The sequence below is a fragment of the Engystomops pustulosus genome, chromosome 4 (assembly GCF_040894005.1).
Source record: "Engystomops pustulosus chromosome 4, aEngPut4.maternal, whole genome shotgun sequence".
NCBI lineage: Eukaryota > Metazoa > Chordata > Amphibia > Anura > Leptodactylidae > Engystomops > Engystomops pustulosus.
The window spans coordinates 139700081-139724903 of NC_092414.1; the positions used below are offsets into that span (position 1 = coordinate 139700081).

General features: G+C 39.6%; 1 protein-coding gene across 4 annotated transcripts in view; it reads right to left on the reverse strand.

Annotated features, from left to right (window-relative positions):
- The window catches only part of IREB2 (iron responsive element binding protein 2), a 36852-nt gene that overhangs the window by 1732 nt on the left and 10297 nt on the right, over positions 1-24823 (reverse strand). For 3 of the 4 annotated variants that reach the window (XM_072147711.1, XM_072147714.1, XM_072147713.1), the window contains 21 exons: positions 23138-23186; positions 22956-23045; positions 22056-22221; positions 21381-21518; positions 20074-20289; positions 19891-19960; positions 18443-18626; positions 16481-16620; positions 14356-14527; positions 13908-14005; positions 12426-12542; positions 11453-11612; positions 10374-10509; positions 10054-10138; positions 9816-9972; positions 6159-6283; positions 5897-6001; positions 3250-3392; positions 2991-3138; positions 2168-2290; positions 1443-1628 (listed from right to left, as the gene is read on the reverse strand). In XM_072147711.1, coding sequence (XP_072003812.1) covers positions 1443-1628; positions 2168-2290; positions 2991-3138; positions 3250-3392; positions 5897-6001; positions 6159-6283; positions 9816-9972; positions 10054-10138; positions 10374-10509; positions 11453-11612; positions 12426-12542; positions 13908-14005; positions 14356-14527; positions 16481-16620; positions 18443-18626; positions 19891-19960; positions 20074-20289; positions 21381-21518; positions 22056-22221; positions 22956-23045; positions 23138-23186 — 2808 coding nt within the window. The remainder of the gene's footprint in view (positions 1-1442; positions 1629-2167; positions 2291-2990; positions 3139-3249; positions 3393-5896; positions 6002-6158; positions 6284-9815; positions 9973-10053; positions 10139-10373; positions 10510-11452; positions 11613-12425; positions 12543-13907; positions 14006-14355; positions 14528-16480; positions 16621-18442; positions 18627-19890; positions 19961-20073; positions 20290-21380; positions 21519-22055; positions 22222-22955; positions 23046-23137; positions 23187-24823) is intronic. The other variant, XM_072147712.1, reaches the window with a different exon arrangement.

Genomic DNA, 24823 nt, shown 5'->3' on the forward strand with positions numbered 1-24823 from the left:
TTTTCATATGATTTTGCATGAGTTTTTTTTTTTTTTTTTTAAATAAATAGTTCGGAGAGATCTAATAGGAAAACTGGAATTCTGGAAAGGACATTTCATACCCAAACTTGAGGGTCATAGTAGTTGGATGGGGTAACATCTGGTGAGAGGTTCCCCTTAAGTAACATCACAAATATCTGTAAAGGGATTTCTCTAGAGGGCAACATTGCCTATACAGTAGTCCACTATGGAGCACATTTATCATACGCCAGATTTAGTAAATCTGGACAGGCAGCTGGAATTCGGCAGGGCACTTCTATGCCAGGTGTGAGCTTGCACAGAATTACACCCTACCTGCCCAACTCCGCTGCCATCTGCAGTCCCCTTCACGCCCACTTAGCATGGAGGTAGCGTAATGGAGGAAATGAGCACAATTCCTGGCCGTGAACCAGGAGTTGCGCCTATTTCATCTGTACTTGCAACATTTGCACAGTAAAAGATATAAAAGACATTTTTTCTATTATTCAGTCAGTCAATGTAACCATATGGAAGCTTAAATTTTGCTGCATGAGATGCAGTTTCCAGTAGGACAATTTAGGGGCCACTGGGACTTAATTGAATTACCCTTTTTATCTTTTGGTAGTCAGCGCTACCCCGTTAGCAGCAGTGTTAAACTGCTAGCTTTAATCGGAACCTGCCATATCCTCAGAACGCTGGTCTGAGCTTACAGCGGTCCTGCGTATTCATGTGGGGACAGTCAGAGGCGCTCCCCTCTCCTCCTTCATCCCCAGACCACCCCTCCCACGTCATAGGCTGACTGGGACTGCGTGGCTTCATGCGCCAGCCCTCCAACCCCCATGAATAAGCCGCACCACTGTAAGCTTGGTCCGACGTTCTGAGGGTATGGCAGTGCAGTGTTTGCTAGCTTTATAGGAAGGTTCCAACACTTTGGTAAGCAGCTCCTTTTTTTTTAGGATGACAGGTTCTCTTTAAACTAAGGCCCATTGCACACAAACCGTATGGGGACATTATTTGGGGCGCACAATTTGCGGCGGATATATATCCCCATAGACGACTATGGGGCCCGGTGTGACATGTATGCCACCCTATCATCGCCGGGAAAAAGAAAGAGCATGCTAGAGTGTCAGGGTCCCTATGGAGAGGGGAGGGTTGAGCAGTGCTCATCCCTCCGCCTCTCCAACTGAATGAGTGTTACGCCCAGGTCATTCATATATTCATACATATATATACATATATTTATATACATATATTTATATACGTATGTATGTATGTATGTATGTATGTATGTATGTAGCCTAAGGGATTGCATTCTGAAGCATAAGGAGCCCATTTCAGAATTGACATGTGCATCTAATGGGCACTCGAGGAAACACCAGGAAGCCAATTTGTGACTACTCTTTTGGAAACACATTTTGCGTCCAGCAGTTAATGATAAATCTTACCTTGACTTCCAGACTTTCTCCTGGAACCAGCTTGTCAGGAATAGATATAGAATACTGCTCTTTTCCTGATAGGCTAAGGGATTCAGCATTTTCTCCAGGTAAAAACTGAAGAGGAGCAATGCCTATGCCCACTAAATGATCCTTATGAATCTTCTCATAACTTTCCGCTATCACAGCTCGGACACCCTGTTGGCAGATGGTGATAAGATATCATATGGTAAATGTTTTGTGTACAGTAAACCATTAAGAGTCAGCTGGTACAAAAAATTTCAGTAAATTCATTTCTGACATTCAATTATTTATTAGAGATTTTAAATATCTCCGATCTTTACCAAAGATGATCTATTATTTGAAGGCCGGGTAGTCAGGGTAGTTAGCTCATGTACGGGGCAATGGATACAGTTGTGAGAATGAGTCCATAAAAGTGAATGGGGACTGTGCTAGTAACTAAAACAATGGCTACCATGAAGCCCACGTGCATGAGGGCTTATGAAAGGGTTTCTTTAAAATAGTTTTTTCCATCAAAAACGTCTCCTGAATTATTTTTGGTAATTAGATGATGACGCTGCAAAATCTGTTTTTATGTTTCTGGTCTTCTAAGGTAATTATCACTGAATTTTAAGCCTTAAAGATATTATTCTAAATTCGTAAAATTCAAAGAGGGTGTAATTTTTGTCACTTATGACCATACATAATCGTCATGCTGAAGAAAAAGCAAAACATACCAGCAGGAATGGTCCCTTAGCTGCCCAGTCTCTTGAGTTTCCTGATCCATATTTTTTACCAGCTAAAATAATAAGTGGGAAATCACATTTCTGATATAACTCCGCTGCTTCAAATACATCCATCTAGGGGAAAAAATAAGAATTCAGAAAATATTCCGAAACCAAGTCACTTTAAGGGTACATTCTCAAGCGGTATGCCCGCCGTATCTTTTTGCGGTGTGTGGCACCTTATCCCCGCCATGCCGCTATTGCCGTCTATGGGGACGTACATGCGGCCGCAAATTTGCGGCCCCATGTACGTCCCCGCAGACGGCCATGTGAATGAGCCCTAAGGGGTTGCCCACTTTCAAAAAATAATTGACATAGTTTGTCTAATGAAATGTTATACAATTTTCCCAATATACTTTGTATCAATTCCTCAGGTTTTTTTTTTTTATCTCTGCTTGCTGTCCAAAAGAGTTTGTTTTCTTCCAGTGGTCATGTGATGGACACAGGTGCACAAGCCGTTATCACAGAGAGTAATCAGGGCCATGTGATATAAAGGCTTCATGTCCATCAGACCATGGACAGATTTCTTTCCACTGGAAGCAAACATTGACACTTTCTATAGCAGGACAGCAAGCAGAGATCTAGAAAACCATTAGGAATTGATACTGAAAGTATATTGGAAAATTGTATAACTTTCCATTACACAAACCATATCAATTATTTGCTGAAAGTGGACAACCCCTTAAATCCAATGCATCTTTTGCTGTACAACATTGCCAGAAGGATGGCACAGGTCAATGGACATAAACATTCCCAATGATATTTTAGAACTCACCATCTTGCCTGATGGAAAATGGATGGTTTTTGGCCCCGGTTTTCCAACCAGTTTGTTGAAAAGTTTCATGTTTGCAAAAGTTCCTCTGGTCATCACAGCATCATTACCTCTACGAGCCCCGTATGAATTAAACTCTCTTGGGGCTAAGCTACATGGGATAAAAAGAAAAGAAAGATACAACAAAAATTTACAAAAAAATGAAAGTAGCCGATTTGGACATGGGCAGGATTACATAAAATGTTTACTTAGTAAAACATACTTTCTCTGAATTAGGTACTTGGCAGCAGGACTAGTACGAGAGATGCTTCCAGCAGGTGAAATGTGGTCAGTAGTGACTGAATCCCCTAAATAAAGCAGTACATGAGCACGTTCAATTGCAGGTGGAGGTGCTGGAACCTTGTCCTAAATTAAGCAGAATGGGAAAAAAAATGATTCAATAGAGAAAAGAAAAAGTGTTTAAAATCCATTTAACAATTATTCATATGAAATATGTTAAAAAAATGCTAAAACCTTTTTTAGGACTAAGCCCTTTCCTTTTATTTTATTTTTTTTGAGTTTCCATTTCCTCACTCCAAAAGCCAAATTTGAAGGAAAGACATGTAATACAGCTTCCTGCTGGATACACAGCTTCCATCTGCAAAAAAAAATTGCTACAGCAGGGGGAAAGAGTCTAACCTTTGCATTGCAATGGATTTTAAACCCACTGCAAGTAGAGACGATTTATTCAAATGCTATGAGGCCACTGGAAAGTGTTACAAAAGAGAAAGACACAAGGGATTCTGCTGCAGTAACCACTGGCAATTATGATTGGTGTGTCCTCAGTCTCAAAGATAATTTGGCTTCCACCACTTGTAGATCAAAACCAAAGGAAAATAACAGATCGTCTTCGTAAAGATTCTATTTTTGATAAAACTGGAAATAGTGTAAACAAAGTAAGGCCCAGCTCACATCTCAGTTAGGTCTTAAGTTATTTGCATCAGTTATTGTGAGCCAAAATCAGGAGTGGTTGAACACACACAACAGGTGCAATTGTTTCCAGCAACTATACGCATGTAAGGTATAGTGGAAACACAAACACCTGTATTGTGTGTTCAACCACTCCAGTTATTGTCATCAATTATTGTGAGTCAAAGTCAGAAGTCCTAAGGGTGCAGCTACATGTGGGCATCTGCATTGTGTTTACAAACACGAATGCAACTGGTAACCAGCACCCAGTGTCTCACGTTTAAACCATGCAAAACAACAGGTGCTGGTTACTGATCTCATGCATTTACATGACAAAAATATTTAGTCAGCCACCAATTGTGCAAATGCTCCCACTTAAAACTATGTGAGGGATGTAATTGGAATCATAGGTAGACCTCAAATTGTGAAAACAAATCCAGTCTGGTTTTTAAAGAATTTATTTGCAAATTATGATTGAGAATAAGCATTTGGTCACCTACAAAACAAGCAAGATTTCTGTCTCTCAGACCTGTAACTTCTTCTTTAAGAGCCTTCTCTGTCCTACATTCATTACCTGTAGTAATGGCTCCTGTTTGAAGTTGTTATCAGTATAAGAGACACCTTCACAACCTCAAACAGTCACACTCCAAACTCTACTATGGCGAAGACCAAGGAGCTGTCGAAGGACAACAGAAACAAAATTGTAGACTTGCACCAGACGGAGAAGACTGAATCTGCAATTGGCAGCAGCTTTGTGTGAAGAAATCAACTGTGGGAGCAATAATTAGGAAATTGAAGAAATACAAGACCATAAATAATCTCCCTAGATTAGGGGCTCTATGCAAAATCTAACCCCGTGGGGTCAAAATGATCACAAGAACGGTGAGCAAAAATCCCAGATCCACACAGGGGTTCCTTATTGAATGACCTGCAGAAAGATGGGACCAATGTAACAAACATGTGTGGAGGAGAGAGAATGCCGAGTTGCATCAAAAGAACACCAGACCTACTTTGAAGCATAGGGGTGGCAACCACATGAGGAGGAGCCGTTTCTATGCAAAGGGACAAGGACGACTGATCCGTGAACATAGAAAAAATTAATGGGGCTATGTATCATGAGATTTTGAGTGCAAACCTCCTTCCATCAGCAAGGGCACTGAAGATGAAACGTGCCTGGGTCTTTCATCATGACAATCCCAAGCACACCACCAGGACAACAAAGGAGTGGCTTCAGAAGCAGCGTTTCAAGGTCCTGGAGTGGCCTCGCCAGTCTCCTGGTCTCAACCCCATTGGAAACCTTTATAGGGAGTTGAAATTTCGTGATGCCCAGCGACAGCCCCAGAACATCGCTGCTCTATACAAGATCTGCATGGAGGAATGGGCCAACATACCAGCAACAGTGTGCCAACCTTGTGAGGACAGAAACGTTTTTGACCAACAAAGGATATATAACAAAGTATTGAGATGAACTTTTATTATTGACCACATACTTATTTTCCATGATAATTAGCAAATATATTCTTTAAAAATCAGACAATATGATTTTCTCAATTTTTTTTCACATAGTTGTGATGTCAATTACACACTTCTCTCATCTTTTTAAGTGTGAGAACGTGTGCGACCACTGCATTTAAGGGGTTAACACCCGTGAATGGAGCTCTCTCTGACCCCGGGTGTTACTCGGGATGTCAGCGGTAGATTACTGCGACTCCCGATGCCAGCTAAGCTCCGATGCAGTGCCGAACTGGCATCGGCTCAGCACCGTACTAGTATGGTGCTGAACACTAATAGCGGGACAACGCGAAGGTGTTAAATATGTTTTTACACACATGGATAAACATACACAATTTGATTACAATGCTTATGGAAATAAGATGATGGAATTTTGAATATTTATCCTTGTGCAGAGATATACATTTTTGGATAGAGATTAAATATGCATAAATAGGAGTTTTACATACCAGCCTGCTGAAAAAGGGAGGACTTCTGATATACGTGGATCTAAGATCCCAAGGGAATAAAGTGCTTTCTGGTGAGTCCAATAAGTTCCACCTTGTATTTTGCTTCTTTACAAAAAAAAAAAAAAATAATAGTCAGTAAATGCTATTAGCAAATAAAAAAAAAACCAAAAAAAAAACCCAAAAAACACATCAGCTAAATTCATCAGTATATGTGTACAGAACTCTCTCTAGTGGTTGGGAAAAGTTATGATGTATTTTGTACCTCTATCTTTATTTTCAGCTCTTTAAACATGGACGGTATGATGAGATTCTCTTCTACTTGTAAAACCTCTTCCCGGGTTGGCCAAATGTCCCTAAGGAAGACCTTCTCGCCCCGAGAATTAAACCCTAAAATTAAAAAATGCACAAATCAAACTTTAAGATGTTGGACAGATTATTGCATTATTATTATTATTATTAGAGTGGAGACAGGCAATAAGATATACATTGTTTGATGTGACCAGTTAATAAGAAAGCAATTACAATGAAGAAGATTTTCTAATGGAGAATGCCAGTATTTACGGCTTTATTCGCTTCCTATACCTCGCTTGACAAGGAAACTTTACAATGCCACACTGTACACCAACAAAATTTGGTCAACTAATAACTTACCGATTCATATTCAAATAAATTATTATTCACCTTCCTATACACTTAAAAGGGAACCTGTCATCAGAAATTGGCCTAATAAACCACTACCAGTATGTTGGCAAGCAGTTGAACAGCTTAAAAATCATTTTTCTTTCATGACCCAGCTTGGTGGCATCATCAAGAAAATCAACTTTGAAGTTAGATGTACAGGCAGTCCCCGGGTTACATACAAGATAGGGTCTGGAGGTTTGTTCTTAAGTTGAATTTGTATGTAAGTCGGAACTGTATATTTTATCATTGTAATCCCAGCCAGAACTTTTTTGGTCTCTGTGACGATTGGATTTTAAAAATGTTGGGTTTTTCATTAGAACCAGGATTAACAATAAAGCTTCATTGAAGAGGCCTATGATAACTGTTACAGCTGATCATTGTAGCCTAGGACTAAAGTACAATAAATTACCAATATCCAGAGGTCTGTTTGTAACTAGGGGTCGTATGCAAGTCGAGTGTTCTTAAGTAGGGGACCGCCTGTACAGTCCTATGAAAAAGTTTTGGCATCCCTATTAATATTAATTATTTTTAGTTATCAAAATTTCGTTTTTTTGCGACAGCCATTTCAGTTTTATATATCTAATAACTGATGGACACAGTAATATTTCAGGATTGAAATGAGGTTTATTGTACTTACAGAAAATGTGCAATATGCATTAAAACTAAATTTGACAGGTGCAAAAGTATGGGTACCCTTATCATTTGCTTGATTTGAATACTCCTAACTACTTTTTACTGACTTACTAAAGCACTAAATTGGTTTGGTAACCTCATTGAGCTTTGAACTTCATAGCCAGGTGTATCCAATCATGAGAAAAGGTATTTACGGTGGCCACTTGCAAGTTGTTCTCCTATTTGAATCTCCTCTGAGGAGGCATCATGGGCTCCTCAAAACTACTCTCAAATCATCTGAAAAAAAAGATTGTTCAACATCGGTCAACAATACAGCGCACTTTGCACAAGGAGAAGCTGTATGGGAGACTGATGCGAAAGAAGCCGTTTCTGCAAGCGCGCCACAAACAGAGTTGCCTGAGGTATGCAAACGCACATTTGGACAAACCAGTGTCATTTCGGAAGAAGGTCCTGTGGACTGATGAAACAAATGAATTGTTTGGTCTTACAAAAAGGCGTTATGCATGGCAGCCAAAAAACACAGCATTCCAAAAAAAACATTTGCTACCCACGGCACACAATGGAAGGACGTAGGGGGATGTCAAGGCCTCAAAGTTCTGCGGTCACTCAATCTATAAAAAGATGAATATGGGCAGAATCACCTAATTGGGGTATCTTAGTGCTTTTGGATTTGAGGTCCGTGAATGGGCCAGCACCCATTGGTCTCTCGAGTTCCTCCAAAAGAACCTGCAAGCCATACTGTATCTCCAAACGTCCTACGTTCATGGTGCTTCAAGAATTTCAGCCATTTAAGCTTGTGGGCAAATAAATGGAGATTCTTAACCCAGCAGAAGGAGCGGAACCTAACAGTGGGAAAGTCCTTTCTTAAGAAAATGCATCTCATCTCCGGTCAGTGAGATTAATAAATTTATAGGTACCTCCTCTCCCTTATTTTTCTACTCTACAAAAATTTGCCGTTTGGGCCCCTCTCCTCCTGTACTACCACCCCTTCAGATGTGGACACCTCAGATTGGTCCGCTTCTGGGTCAGAACAGAATAGGCACCTTTCTCTTTAAATTTTTTCAGATCCCTTTGAGACTGAAAAGGTTTCCTCTCTTGAATCAGGAGGGTAAAATGATCTAGTGTCTGCTGGAGAACACTGTAGCCAGCTCATTAATCTGCAACAACAGTATTATCCTTGTTAAAGGAAACCTACCACTTAAAAGTGGTAGGTTTAGACACATATACATGGCACCAGCTCAGGGTGAGCTGGTGCCAGAGCATATTTTTGTTAGGGGAACAAAGCCCCTATCGCCGGTTTATAAGTTATATTAACTTATAACTCGGCGCACCACACTTGGGCACGGCGCACCATGCGCGTGCCGGATTCTAAAGTGCTGGAGAGCCGGTGACGTCACCGATCTCTCCGGCACACGCGCGCCTGCGCAACTTAGCACGGCCTGTTTCCCCCGGCTCTCCAGCACGTTAGAATCCGGCGCATGCACGGGCACGCGCATGGTGCGCCGTGCCCAAGTGCGGTGCGCCGAGTTATAAGTTAATATAACTTATAAAACGGCGATAGGGGCTTTGTTCCCCTAACAAAAATATGCTCTGGCACCAGCTCACCCTGAGCTGGTGCCATGTATATGTGTCTAAACCTACCACTTTTAAGTGGTAGGTTTCCTTTAAGTATTACCAAATTCATCTTTTCTCTCTCCATTTGGAGACCATTCCTTTTGTTATGGAACTTTACCCTGTGGCCCTCTTCCTTAACACAAGTGTTTGCCAAAATATATATATAAATGGGTGGACCACAAAATCCAGCACAGGACTATTTTGCATTGCATTTCCTCTTCCCAGCATTGGAAGAGTTAAATGTGCGGTGCATTTCTCTTACCCTTTGGTCCTCCTCTCCGGTGTTGTCCAGAAGTAAGGTAGGGCAGTGTCTGATGCGGAGAAGGGGCCTGTTGTCCGGGTGTGACTGTCCCGGATTTAATTGTTGAGTTGCTGAGCTCATGGAAGGGAGGAGAATTTATGTAAACAATCACTTGGGGGCACTAGAATCAGTGCGGACAAGGGAGGTTACTGCCTGGTTGTTATAATCCAGTCATTGCAACAGCTGGGTGATCAAGGAACATGTAGTGGTTGAGATGAACGAATGCACTAGAATCATTGAGTAACTTCTATAATCAGTACTATACCAGAGACCAGATGTTTTCTTTCTGCAGAAAGTAACATATCTACACAAGTGATTTTTAGTCCTTTTTGATCTTCCTTTTATCAAGCAAAATCATTAGAAGTTATGTTTCAATAGATCCCTCTAGATCTGTCACTTTTAGTGAAAGTGTATAGGGAGGTAAACTTAAATATGATTGAGTAAAATATTACTTGACCACATTTTTTCTGGTGCACAGTATGGCATTTTATATATTATATCTGCCCTTTATTCAGAGTGAGCCAACTTTAGGGCAGCCTAAAATAAAAACGTATTTCTGAGTCTTCTCCATAGTTTCAGATTTCATCATTATGGAAAGGTTACTTGTACATTACATTTGTTTTTTAGCACTAATCTGAATAACTATTGTTACAGCAATGAAACATTTCAAGGTATATAATTAATACTTACCCAGAGCATCGGTTTGCAGGTCAATGTTCACTGTGCCTGCCAATGCATAGGCAACAACAAGAGGTGGGGAAGCCAGGTAATTGGCACGGACACAACTACACCTACTGCCCTCGAAATGCTTGTTTCCAGAGAAAACACCACATGCCACCAGATCCCCCTGAAAAAAAGGAAACACCATTAATATATTGGATTTGAACGTATTAAACAGACAAGTAAAAGGTAATTTGTATCAGTATACCTCTTTAATAGCAGTGACAATTTCCTCAGGTAAAGGATTGGTATTGCTAACACATCTTGAACATCCATACCCAAAAATGTCAAACCTGGATAAAAAGGAGCGTAAATAATGAATGGTTGATCTGTAATTTCCACATGAGAACAGGTATCAAATCACACTCTCTCCAGGACTGGCATTTCACATTAAGGAAGGTCTGAAGCTCTGCCAACAGGGGAATGCAGTATTTATGCCTCCGAATGTTCCTCAAGGCTGTGTTTAGTAAATGTAGTTAAAAGGGAAATCCCTCAAATCCATAACTTACAGTAACATCTTGCACTTACCCCAGTTGGTTTAAGAAAGGCAGCACTCCACTGGCAGTGAGGTAATGTGTAACTGTTCCACTTCCGGGCGATAAGCTTGTCCTTATGTACGGCTTCACCTTAAGTCCAGCTTCTACAGCCTTTTTCGCCAAGAGACCTATGAAAAAGAGTGACTAGAATAGGATTTTTTTTTTAACATAAACCTTGTGAATGCATGAAACTTAGTAAACATTACTATGCAAAGTCTGCCATCTTTAACGCGCATCTTCCCTTTCCTAGACTCTTTTACAGAAAAGAAGTTTGGATGGCCTCTCCTACTACCATGTAACTGTTTTGGTTGTTTCTTTTTCTCTTTCACAAATCTTAATAAAAAATAAATTAAAAAAAAAGTAGCTGGAATGGGCTTTCATATCAAAACAGTTCCTATCAATATACCATACTAGAACATATAAATTATACTTGAGTATATGCGGTACCTTGAAGTTGCACTTTATAAGCAGACATAAGTATTAGCCGAGGTATCTAATTTTAACACAAAAACCTGGTAAAGCATATTGAGGCTTTGTGTCGCACCTTTTCCAGACTTTGCACGTTCTTGTAGGGGAAAATCGGCTTTCACAGGTATTTAAGAAGTGTTTGCGCACACAACCCTTTTGTGGCGCAGCTGCGACACAAATTGGGGGGTTGCCAGCAGTCGATCCGACTGATTCGGACCAAGTGCCGTATTTAATGTGCAGATTCTGTCATCCGCCCTATGTTAAAAGGTGCACCACAAAAACGTTGGTGAACTGTCAGGCCAGTGCTGGGAAGTGACAGATTCATGATTTCTGATGCATATTCTTAATAAAACTGTCGCCTCAAGTATTATACACGGAAAACACACTTTTAGTGAAGTTTTTGGCTTTCTAAGTAAATGTGCCCCATTGACTCAAGTATAACCCTAGGGTGGGAAATGCAGCCGCTACTATAAATAAAAAAAAAAAAATTAGGCTATTGCACCACAGAAAGTGACCCTATTGTCCTCAAGTTCATAGGAGACCACAGCTACATTCGCACTTAACATATACTAAAATGATGCACCCAAAGTCTGCTGGTATTACCTGCAGTTAGCATGACAGAAGGGTTACAGTTGTTTGTACAGCTGATCACGGCAGCAATAAGCACAGAACCATGTGACAACATGTACTCCGAACTTTTATAAGTAACAGAAACCTCCAATTTCTGCCTTTCTGCTGGAATATGAAATCCTCTTGAGCCCACCTAAGTGGCAAGAAAGAAATACTCACAAATTACCAATATAATACAATGAATTTTATGTTCAAAATGCAGTACTTTTTATATAAAGCTTTTATATACAGCTCAATTAGAAAGAAAAGTATTAGAATGTATTTACTTGTTGATACCATAGTTCTATATGTGTATAAAATAATTCCAATAAGACCTATTGTGTGTCATTTGAAAAAAGTGATGTAGCATCAAAGCAATAGCAGAACTAGTCTGATCATTAATTAGACATGCACAGAGTTAAGTGCAGGGTTTCTTTGTCTGGGCATTACATATAAAATTACTTTTCATTGTTTGAGAAACAAGAACCAAGTTGCAATAGTACCGTCGGGCCTCTACACAGTGTACCAAGCTGCCCAAAATAGACTAACTACACTGTGCTGTAGTCTTTCAACTGGTGCAGAGCCCAAGTGTCAGATACTCAACCTCTATAAACAACGACCAATCCTAAGGGTACATTCACACAGCGGTATGCCCGCCGTGCGAGCATACCGCGACCCCTCCTCCCTCCATAGAGAATAGCGGCGCACGGCCGCACACACGCCGAAACATAGAGCATGCTCTATCTTTTTGCGGTGTGCGGCCCGTATCTGCACCGCTATTGCTGTCTATGGGGACGTACATGCGGCCGCAAATTTGCGGCCGCATGTACGTCCCCGCAGACGGCCATGTGAATGTGCCCTAAAGACCATGGAAAACATTCTTCTTTAAAATGATTTATTTATTACCTATTAATCCTCTCCCAAAACCAGCAGATTGGATTCCATCCTTAAATTTTCTCCAACTCACCTTTTCATTTAAACAAGTTTCAAAATCCTTCTTCATATCAGTTACTGATACTCTGTCTTGGGGTCTTTTGGGACCACTGACATATGGGACAATGGTGTTTAAATTAATTTCCAAAACCTAAATAAAAATGGAAGAATAACAATATAAGGCACATGTGCACAAATTACATATTGCGCCATTTGTCAGATACATATCTGTGCAATGTACCAGACAGATGTAGCCCTTAAAAGGACACCTGTCATTAGGTCTCTAATTTTGCCTGCTACCTGCTAGAGCAGCTCACAAGGATTCTATTCCAGCCTTTATCTAGTTAAATTCAGACATTAATCATTCTAAAATCATATTTGTCTTTATTATGTAAATGAGGTTGGGCACATGGAGAGAGAAAGTGATGTCACCCCTGTTCCCCCTCCCCTTGATAATGTCTATATGTAATGTATAGTAAACCATCGCTAGTAATTTTTGGAGATACACAGACATCAGCTACACAAGTAGTGTATAGGAGTAATGTCAGGCTGTTACAACTGCTTCAGGATGCAGCATGTGTATAGGAGTATCTCATACACACACAGACTGCAGGGGGCGCCAGGACCAGGAAGCACATAGAGGAGCCAGCACCAGGAGTGTAACATCATTATACAGGCTGTCAGTCATGTGTATAGTAGTATCTCATACACACACAGGCTGCAGGGGGCGTGGCCACTAACAAGCACATAAAGCAGCCATTACACAGGCTGTCAGTCAAACACTGGGGGGTGTGGCTGTGCCTCCCACTCATGAATAAGCTGGACAACTGAATATGATAATGACTCATTGGACCTCTCTTCGGTCATTTGCATACAGCTTTAGGACCTTATTGTTTACATTTACAGGCACATAGAGGGACAATGTAGGGATAGGGGCAATGCTGTCTAATGGCTGTTTATGAAAACGTATTTAGTTTTGGGTGGTTAATTTGCCGGACAGGTTCTCTTTGAATGTTTCCACCCCTCTAACAATACAAGACCAGCTCACTTCTCATGAATATTCCATTAGCTCATAAGCATCCGTCACGCAACTTTCAGCTACACTACAAAACGTCTTAGTACATAGTCCAATAAAACATCCACAGCATGTTTATTTCTAGTCACAGTGTAAGATGTAGTTATAAATCAATTGGACTAGTGCATACAATGCACTTTCATATCCTCTTCATTATTAGTCTAATCTCAATTGAAGCTGCCACTATACTGTACAAACCAACAACACGTCCTAAGCTTTGGCAAGGTTTACTAAGCTTCCTAACTAAAACAGTGTGTGCTTTGTGATATATTTTTGTAGTTTAACGGTGTATTGGGAATGTGATCTCCAATATCTTTTGAATAGAGTTTGAGGTTATATTTTAGAGCAGCCTTAATTTGAGAGTTGTCATACCAGAGTACATGGCCTTTACTTTCAAATGTAGCCTATCAGCACCGTGGTCTTCCATCTCTTAAATATTACCTTGGAATATCTTGGTATTGTTGTACTATTTTCTTCTTTAAGCAATTTTACAGCTTTCATGTAGGCTTCAAATACTCTTAGTCTTTGTTCATCAACGCCTGGCATAAATTAGTAAAGAGAAGGAGATGATTATTAGATAATTTTTTTTTTTTAGGGATTGTAGGTTCTTGAAAAATATTTACATATTAAATCACTAAATCCTGCAATTGGCACTAGACCAGACAATAGAATGGCAGTTATATGGTGGGATTACTTTGCAACAGTCACCTACAGGGTTCTATACTATGTTTTTTCTAGAGCCACAATTTGTGACTGTGCAGTTTATGGCCAGATGAAAAAAAATGGTTTCAAAAGCTTACAATCTATATGGTTGTTTTTTTTTTTAAATACAAAAAAAACAAACATTACTGTTAGAAATTGTACCAGCCGATGAGTCAAGAATACTTACCAGTTTGTTTTAGGTGGCTAAGAGTTACTTGGTCCACTGGAAAGAAGGCCACTGTGGCACCATACTCTGGACACATGTTGGCTATTGTGGTACGGTCGACAACTGAAAGCTGAGATACCCCTTCTCCAAAGAATTCCACAAATCTCCCAGACAAATCAGCTTGTCTTAAGTGCTGCAAAAAAAAAAGGAAAGAGTTTACTCTGAAGGACTAAAGAAAATATTTGTTAATTGGGTTTTTAACTTTATAATTCTTTATTGTTGAATAAATAGATTTAAATTATAGGAAATACTGAAGTTTTGTAATAAAATTCTGTTCTAAGTGTCTTGTACCGATTTGTAACCCATCTTGCTCTGTAGATAGAATGACCAGGATTTGACTATTCACTGTATCACACACATTTTCTCCAACATCGTCATCATGTGACTCCTGGTTAGCAGCAGTGTAACCAGACATAAGAAGAGTGCAATGAAATGACATGCATATCATGACACCGCCTGTCTCATGGAGATTATAAGGCAATTTGCATAGAGGAGAGGAGAGACAGGAAGAAGAATATGAAAACTGCTTCTTCACACTGACAGATTACAGATGCTGTAGTAATTCTATATATGTTCTGCTCATCTGTAAACAAGTATTCACCTGTGCGATATACCTGGATAAAGCTGGCTGAATACCAGGGTCACATGACTGACGCCATCTTAAGTACATTCCATGTAATCAGTGGGCTGTGCCATTTTTTTTTTTTTTTTTTTTTTAAACAAACAGAGGCCCACTGCAAATTTGCAGCCGCATATACATCCCACAGAGGGCCACCTGATTGTACCTTTGCACTGGGTAGAGTGCATTAAATGGAACAAAAAATAAATAAACTGAAGTAAACACTCTTCGATGATCCAGTCTTCTCAAAGAAAATAAAAGGTGTAGCTAACAATAGAGTAGTTAAAGGACACCTGACAGGGCAATTTAAGACTCTAAACTAGTGATTTTCAACTAGTGTGCCGCGGGGAAAGTTCCCCAAACTATGGTGCCCCCTGTGTTTTGTTTCCCGGCAATGCGCAGCGATGCGCAGTCACGGCTTTTTACAATGTAGGAGACATGTACAATAACACATGCGCAAGCTTTGAACCTTGCGCGACAAAATGACGTCACCGAGGCCGGCGCATCATCCTGAGAGCAGAGAGACGTTTGCCCGCTGCCAAGTTAATGCCCACCAATAATTCTGACTATATGAGCTTTTGCCTGAGTATATGAACTGTTGGCAGAATACTCAGCATATGAGCTGGTACTTTTAGTATTCCAGCAGTATACTGCATATAACAATGAGAAATGTAAAATGAGAAATTATAGGCTGGAGTACAATACTCATATGCTGAGTATGCGAGCTGGCACTTGTACTCTGGCCTCATGGCTCATAGTACTTCTCATTGTACCCCTTTATTTTGCAGTATATGAGCCACATAATAATCAGCACCATATACTAAAAACAGGGAGAAACTGAGAACTGTTGAGGAAGAGCTTTGTGTGCGTCTTTCCACCATTCCTGCCAGGATATCCCTTTTGTGTTTATCGAAACAGGCCCAGGTTTAGAATCTATATTATTAACTATATGTATAATATGACTGTTTTAGTGTCATTTTGTGCTATTTTGGTTGGTGGTGTGCCCCAGGATTTTCTAAGTATAAAAAGTGTGCCGCGGCTCAAAAAAGGTTGAAAATCACTGCTCTAAACCATCCACAGGTCCTTATAGATCAATGGTTTAGTATCTCAAATACCCCTTTAAGTAGTCCCTCTGTCCCCGCTATTAACAGTGAACAAAAAAAAAAAAAAAACTTTTAAAGGTATGGTTTATAGCTCCGCCAGAGCAGTCACAAAGGCACTTGCGCAATGAAGTCAGGGTGTACTAGTCCCTGAACTACTGCACAGGCATGGGGAGCACCATCTCTAGAAGAGGTAATTTTTTTTTTTTTTTTTACAGGCACAGAGGAACTAGCTAAAGGGCAATTTGTCACACTAAATCATCAGTCCATAAGGACCTGTGGGTTGTTTATTATCCCAGATCGTCCTGACAACAGTTAATCTTAATGGTTTAGGTGTGAGCAAATTCTGACCAAATTTAGTTCTTACCTTAGTGATGCTTAAAACCACATCTATGGAAGTAGAAAGTTGAGATACAGAGCCAGTCACCTCACATCCAACAACTTCTGGTAGATTTAATGAGATAGGTATGCCCAACATAGCTGCCTCTGATTCTATGCCTCCGAAACCTTAAAAAAAGAATAATTATAGAATATAATAAAAGATACATGACATTGGAATAAAGAGCCAAGGCTAGTCATTGTCCTATATGATGGAAAGCAGTAAAGCCATACAAAATTATGAAATGTTCTTTGACTCCACACTCTACACTGTGGGGATCACAACTGACCAAGCCAACGGCTCTAACATAATTGAAAAAACGGACATGTGCCACATTAATATCAGTAACGACACAAGACAAATGACATATATATACATACACATACACATATATACACACATATACATACACATATACACATATACATACACATATACACACATATATTACACACACACATATACAGATGTGGAATTATATACTAAAGTCTCAAGATATAGGTCTTATATTCTAGGTTCTTCAAAGTAGCCACCTTTTGCTTTGATTACAGATTTGCACACTCTTGGCATTCTCTTTGATGAGTTTCAAAGAGGTAGTCACCTGAAATGGTCTTCCAACAGTCTTGAAAGAGTTCCCAGAGGTGCTTAGCACTTGTGGAGATCAGGTCATCTGGCGTAACACCCCATCACTCTCCTTTTTGGTCAAATAGCCCTTACACAGCCTGGAGGTGTGTTTGGGGTCATTGTCCCAAAATTTTTCCCAATTGTCGGACTGACTGGCTTTCATTTGTTTAAGTAATGATGGCCACTCATTTTTCTTTACTTAGCATTTGTATTATGACTAGAAAAAAGCAACTAACAGTCTATTCAATAGGACTATCAGCTGTCTATCCACCTGACTAATGCACAACACAGCTGATGGTCCCAACCCCATTTATAAGGCAATAAATCCCACTTATTAAACCTGAAAGGACACACCTGTGATATGAAAACCATTGCAGGTGACTACACCTTGAAGCTCAAAAGAATAAAAAGAGCGTGCAAAGCAGTAATCAAAGCAAACAGAGGCTACTTTGATGAACCTAGAATATAAGACATATTTTCAATTGTTCCACACTTTTTTGTTAAAGTGGTTTCCCCATGAAGACAGTGGGAAAACCCCTGCTGATCAGTGGGGGGTTGGCCCGACCGACCGTCAATTAACGATTAACTCTGATTAATGCAGCAGAACGGTCAGTCGGACCACTCGTTCTCACGATCTGCAGGGGTCTCAGCACTGAGACCCCCACTGATCAGCAAGTTAGGCCCTGTGCATAGGGCCTAACTTATCTTTGTGGGAAAACGCCTTTAAGTATATCATTCTGTGTGTTAATTCATAGTTTTGATGCCTTCAGTGTGAATCTACAATTTTTATAGTCATGAAAATACAGGAAAATCCTTGAATGAGAAGGCGTGTCCAAACTTATGGTCTGTACTAATTTTTTAAAAAAAAATATAATATTAATAATAATATATATATATATATATGCAGTCCCCGGGTTACATACAAGATAGGGTCTTTAGGTTTGTTCATAAGTTGAATTTGTATGTAAGTCGGAACTGTATAATTTATCCTTGTAATCCCAGACAGAACTTCTTTGGTCTCTGTGACAATTGGATTTTAAAATTGTTGGGTTGTCAAAAGAATCAATATTAACACTAAAGCTTCATTACAGACACATTTGATAACTGTTATAGCTGTTTATTGTAGCCTAGGACTAAAGTACAATAAATTACAAATATCCAGGGGTCCGTTTGTAACTAGGGGTTGTATGCAAGTCAAGTGTTCTTAAGTAGGGGACCGCCTGTATAAATATATATTTTTTTTTCAAACATTTAAACATAAATATATTTATTTAATTAATTATACATGATATGCAGTATAATGATCACTCAACAAATTTAACTCACCTAAACCTAAGATTCCAAGACCATTCACCATGGTGGTGTGAGAATCAGTACCAAGCACACTGTCTGGATACAAGTAGCCTTCTTTCTCCATAACTAATCTCGACAGGTATTCCAAATTCACTTGATGCACAGTTCCAGTTTCTGGAGGAATCACTGTGACATTCTTAAAAGCCTTTGAACACCACTGGGAAAAAGCAAACAAAAACATTCTGCTGTGTTAGGTCCCAGTTCTGTTCTAGTTCTCCTAGAAGTTTAAATTTTATAGTATTAATCAAAATAAAAAATTCACTTTATAAAATCCCTTTAATAGTATTAAAGTGTTTGTTCGTCTTCATAAATTTTTGTACTATTGGCTGCAGGTGGGCTACAAATAATCAGCTACATTTACCCGCGTACATGCCTCCAGTCCAGCACATCAGGCCAATGTTGGTATGCAGAGGCTCAGTGCTGGCAACAAGTTGACAGAGAATTCCCTATGCCCCATAATAGGCTGTATACCTAGGTTGGCGAAGATGGGAGATGCTGCGTACACCCCCACTTTGACTTAATGGAAAAATGCAGCACATACATTCCACCTTAAAGAGAACCTGTCACCAGGTAACCCTCTCACATACCACACACAGTACCTGTTAGATGTCTTTATACATGGTCCACTGATGCCTCTATCAAAGAGATTAGATGTCCTCTATTACAGTCCCTGAGGCTGGAGCTGCACTATGCAGTCAAGCTATCCCACCTTATTCAATGATGCCGACACTTAACTCAACTGAAGAGAATCTGTAAGGGAGGGGTGAGGATCCAGCTTCCCCCTACTACCTAAGAGAGTGTGACTAATCATGTAGCAGAGTCGAGTCACACACAACCACTGTCTTGCTCACTTCTCCCTCAAGATTTCTCTTCAGCCTCTCAGAGGTCTCTGTCTCTCAAGGTTCCTGCATAGCATTGTGTAGCATTTCATACAACCCCTGCAGAGGAAAGTAGTGGAAGCTGTATGTATCTGTAGTTAAATATTGGCATATGGTCCCCAAATACTAGTACATTGCTGTGAGCAAAAAAAAAGAAAAAAAAAAAAAAACTTTAAAAACTCTTATCTTATCAAAATGGCTGAAAGAAATAGAAGGTTGATCATAATTTTTAAGCAAAACTATCAGCATGAAAATGCAGTATAATATGCTGGCAGAATGTAAATCTATATTATTGAGCAAGAAGAGCTCAGTGAGCTAATATATAGTTTTGTGGAAAAAAATTCAGTTAAGCTTGTATTTTTTAAGCTTTTTTCTACAAATCTCTACTATTTTATGCTGTGAAGTCAGTAGTGTGTTCCTTAAAGTGACTGACAGGTCGCTATATATCAGTGTGTTTATAGAAATAGCCAATCACTGATAGGAGTGCCTCATTGACTTGTCTGTATTGCAACTGCAGAAATATAAAATATAGACAGTCCTCACCTTAAAAAACTGAAGCCTTTCCTTATTCCGGTTAAATTCTAACTCTAGGCTTTTCAGTGCAGCTTCTGGTCTAAAAATTAAAGAAGCATAAGTTCTGAATTGAAATATGGTCTTTAAAAGACAAAATGCATTATTAAATTAAACAAAATGAACTGCAATTTAGTATAATATGCTAGGTCTTACTCCGGAATAGGTTGCAAATGGAAAGGACATAACATTGGGGTGTTTTCAATCTGTTCTCGAGAGCTCTGACTTGTTGATCCAGAATCACAGGCTCCCTTGCAGCTACTTTGACCTCTACAGTGGGATTTGGTGCTTGCTGGTTTAGCTGGTGGGAGCTTGGATGATTGCCTGGGTGAATCAATTGAGGATGCAGTAGAACCAGTCTGTGCCGCACTGCTGTGAGAAAGATTCATGTGAATAATATGCTTCCATATACATGAGACAAGTTACCAAACTTCCGGAATTACTAATATTACAGTTTGAATTACTTTTCAGGATATGTAGAATACCACTAAAGCTGCCATTCTATGACCTGTATAATGCTTTTAATAATGTACACTCAGTCAAAATCTAGAAACTAGCAACTATGATGTCTCCCTGCATAAAACACTACAAAAGACTCTTTTCTTTCTCTTCTGACACACACAGAAAGAAAGGTCTATAAAGTCCAACCTAAAAACCTACAGAAAGGAAAAAATCTCAATGAGATGGATGCCAACTGTTCCATATAAATAGAAAATGCCTTTTCTGTATCAGAATAAACTGCTGTATCAATATCAGATGTGATCCCTTCATTCTTTTACCTACAAGCAATGGGCCCAAGTGTTCAGGCACTCTGATCATCCTTACACCAATCCCATCAATAAGGAAAAGTATTTTTAGTAAGAAAACATCTTTCGTATACAATTTTACATTTTGCTTCCAGGGCCCAAGTGACCCTACATTTATCTTCACTAAATCTGATTTGCTAATTCTCAGCCTAAGAGTTCAACTTCCACCTCTTAGTTGATTCCAGAGGTCATCTACAAATACAGAAATTATATTCTTTGACATTAGATTATACCAGGAAGAGCATTAGCTAATAAAATATACATAAATAAATACCATTAAAAAAGGCTGAGCTCTGCATATCATGTGCTTCCTGGAACTAAAGAGCAGGCCTTGAGTCTGGCAAACACTATGCTGGGGTAAAGGCACGGGTGTCCACATAGAGGGCTGTGACTGCCACCTCTGGCACCCATGCCACCACTGACCTAAGGTATTCATACAATATTTGTTTTCTATACAGTATATATGGATTTCTAAATAAAACCCATTTACGGAACGCTCAACATTTGTTTGAAAAATATGTGTTAAAATTGTGTTAAAAATATGCCATTGAGAAATGGGGAAAAAAAAACCCACACATCCTTAACACTGAATAAGTGTTTTAGTGCCCAAATACAAGTACATGCACAGATTATTTATTCACATTGAAAACAATATACCATTTCGTAAAATCTAGTTGTAAAGAATGGTCAACGATGAGGTCTGTTGGACAGGCTGGGTTCACCAGTTTTGGATCTCTGTCAAGTTTCTTCATCACATCTCTCATTGCAGCAAAATCAACCATGGCAGGAATACCACTAAAATAAAAAAATGATGATATTAATGATAGCTGTTTAACAAAGACCAGGTAAAATTAAAAAAAGATTGTGTCAAAATACTTAAAAGGACATCAACCACCAGATTTAATGGTGGTAGATTGTCACCCAGGCAATGCTCTTTAGCTCCATAAAAATATGCTAATGAGTCTCCGGGCTTCCTGGGGCACTGGCTGGGCAGAGTGTTATGCTAATTGCCCAAAGAACGTTGCCCTTAGATGCAGGGCAGCTAAGGTCTGATTGTAAGAGTTATGGAATGTACTTAGCAGTGCCTATTAGAATCTGTCACCAATGAAATTCAGCTTTGCATGTTTTGCATGCTGTGACCGTTTTAAATTTTGCAGTCTGCATCCATCAATTCCGAAGCCCTCCAAATCGCAACCCGAGGAAAATTTGAAAATTAAAAATATCTACTATCCTCTCTTTAGTGTACTGTACATACGTAAAGGTTAACAGAGTACATTATATACAGAAGTCACTTTGTATCCTAGCTAACAGGAAATACCATAAAATACTCACGTAAAGTCCTGCAAGACAACACGAGCAGGTAGGAAGGGAATTTCTTGGCATTCACAGTTCGTATTCCACTTCAACACTTTCATGGCATCATCTTCCTTTACCAGGACACCATCGCAGTTACGCACCACAGTTTCCAGCACCACTCTGATGCAGTAAGGCAAGGCATCTGCATAACAGAATAACCATGTGCAGCAGTTAATCATATTTTTACAATGAAGGGATTAAAAACATACTATTATGACAGGTTAACCGTGTTCTAGTCCACTGGGAACCCCTTGAAACATTAGGAATTCTGGCTCTTCTGCAACTTAGGCAATCCACAGGATCCCTCCTTTAGTTTTCCCACTTTAATTCTTAGACCAGATACCAGTGTTGGTCGCCCTACCTACCTTCTCCCACTTTGTCTTGTCCTTTGTCTAGTTGAATCTGTGCTTATAGTTTAATTGGAATTTATTTTCATTATTGTTAAATATGACCTTGATATGGCTAGTGAATAGTTTTTTTTTCATTTCTGTAATGGACTGCTATTCATTGCGGCCCATTTTTATTATAATTTCTTGATTTGCTTGTTATCGGTACCTTGTATTACTGAATATTCTTCAGTAAAAATGTATTGACCTATAGACCTTCAATGTACACCAAGACAAAAACACCCAAGCCAAGGTGACCAACAGAAAATAAAGCACAACATCAGCATGAAATGGTAACAGAAAAAGGCCTCCAAAAGTGAGGTTAATTATTTTTAAACAACCTACAACTAAACAATGGTTTTCTTGTAACAAATTAGAGAACGGAACCCTTTTAGAGTTCAAAAAGTGCAAATAAAAAGTTACAGCTGTTTTGTGTAATATCGCCATCCCCAAGTACACATATAGGTTATGTAGGCAGTTCACTACTTACCATATTCTGTGCCCTGCAATTTAGAAATATTGAAAAAAGTTTTATCCGGACTGCAAACAAGAGTTTCCACTAGGTATTCGAACGGATTTCCTGTAAGAGAATGAAAAGAAATGCAATACATATTGATCTTACCAAACCAAGTTACATGACATTGCACTTTAGTGAACTCTTGAATTGCCTACCTGAACTGATCATCCTCTTCTTATCTCCCAGGTTGGGCCATTCAGCTTCCTGAGAGAAAAGAATATAAACATCATAAAAATTGGGAAGTGCTTTTACATACTTAACCGAGCTCATGTCTTCTAAAAAAGAAAATGTAAAAAGCAAAAGGGGATCCCAACAAGTATATATACAAAATAATAGATTAAGGGGGTAGTGCCAACTAACTCACAGAATACAGATAGGTTAAACTGTTGGGACACCAACTATAGGACAGTATGAAAATGGGGTCCCTCGAAACCCATGAATAAGGAAACCCCAGTAGTAATGATGAACGAATCTATCAGGCACTTATTGTGATAAGTTTACACAAATCAGCAGTATTTTTGAGTCTCAATTGGGAATTGTCTTTGTACACCAAATATCTAAAGACAAAGGACACCGTAAAGAGGTATATCCTCCGAATGAATTTATGGAAAGAATTTCTTCGTATTGATTGCATCCTGTCTTGTACAGATTATTTTGTAATGAATTATTTTACAAGATAAAAAAAAAAAAAAAAAATATAATATCTACACTCACCAGCCACTTTATTAGGTACACCATGCTAGTAACGGGTTGGACCCCCTTTTGCCTTCAGAACTGCCTCAATTCTTCGTGGCATAGATTCAACAAGGTGCTGGAAGCATTCCTCAGAGATATTGGTCCATATTGACATGATGGCATCACACAGTTGCCGCAGATTTGTCGGCTGCACATCCATGATGCGAATCTCCCGTTCCACCACATCCCAAAGATGCTCTATTGGATTGAGATCTGGTGACTGTGGAGGCCATTTGAGTACAGTGAACTCATTGTCATGTTCAAGAAACCAGTCTGAGATGATTCCAGCTTTATGACATGGCGCATATCAGATGTTGGGTACATTGTGCTCATAAAGGGATGGACATGGTCAGCAACAATACTCAGGTAGGCTGTGGCGTTGCAACGATGCTCAATTGGTACCAAGGGGCCCAAAGTGTGCCAAGAAAATATTCCCCACACCATGAAACCACCACCAGCCTGAAACGTTGATACAGGGCAGGATGGATCCATGCTTTTATGTTGTTGACGCCAAATTCTGACCCTACCATCCGAATGTCGCAGCAGAAATCGAGACTCATCAGACCAGGCAACGTTTTTCCAATCTTCTACTGTCCAATTTCGATGAGTTTGTGCAAATTGTAGCCTCAGTTTCCTGTTCTTAGCTGAAAGGAGTGTCACCCGGTGTTCTGCCTACCTTGGTTGTAACGGGTGGCGATTTGAGTCACTGTTGCCTTTCTATCAGCTCGAACCAGTCTGCCCATTCTCCTCTGACCTCAACAAGGCATTTCCGCCCACAGAACTGCCGCTCACTGGATGTTTTTTCTTTTTCGGACCATTCTCTGTAAACCCTAGAGAGGGTTGTGCGTGAAAATCCCAGTAGATCAGCAGTTTCTGAAATACTCAGACCAGCCCTTCCGGCACCAACAACCATGCCACGTTCAAAGGCACTCAAATCACCTTTCTGATGTTCGGTTTGAACTGCAAGAGATTGTCTTGACCATGTCTACATGCCTAAATGCACTGAGTTGCCGCCATGTGATTGGCTGATTAGAAATTAAGTGTTAACGAGCACTTGGACAGGTGTACCTAATTAAGTGGCCGGTGAGTGTACAGTGGCCAGTTGT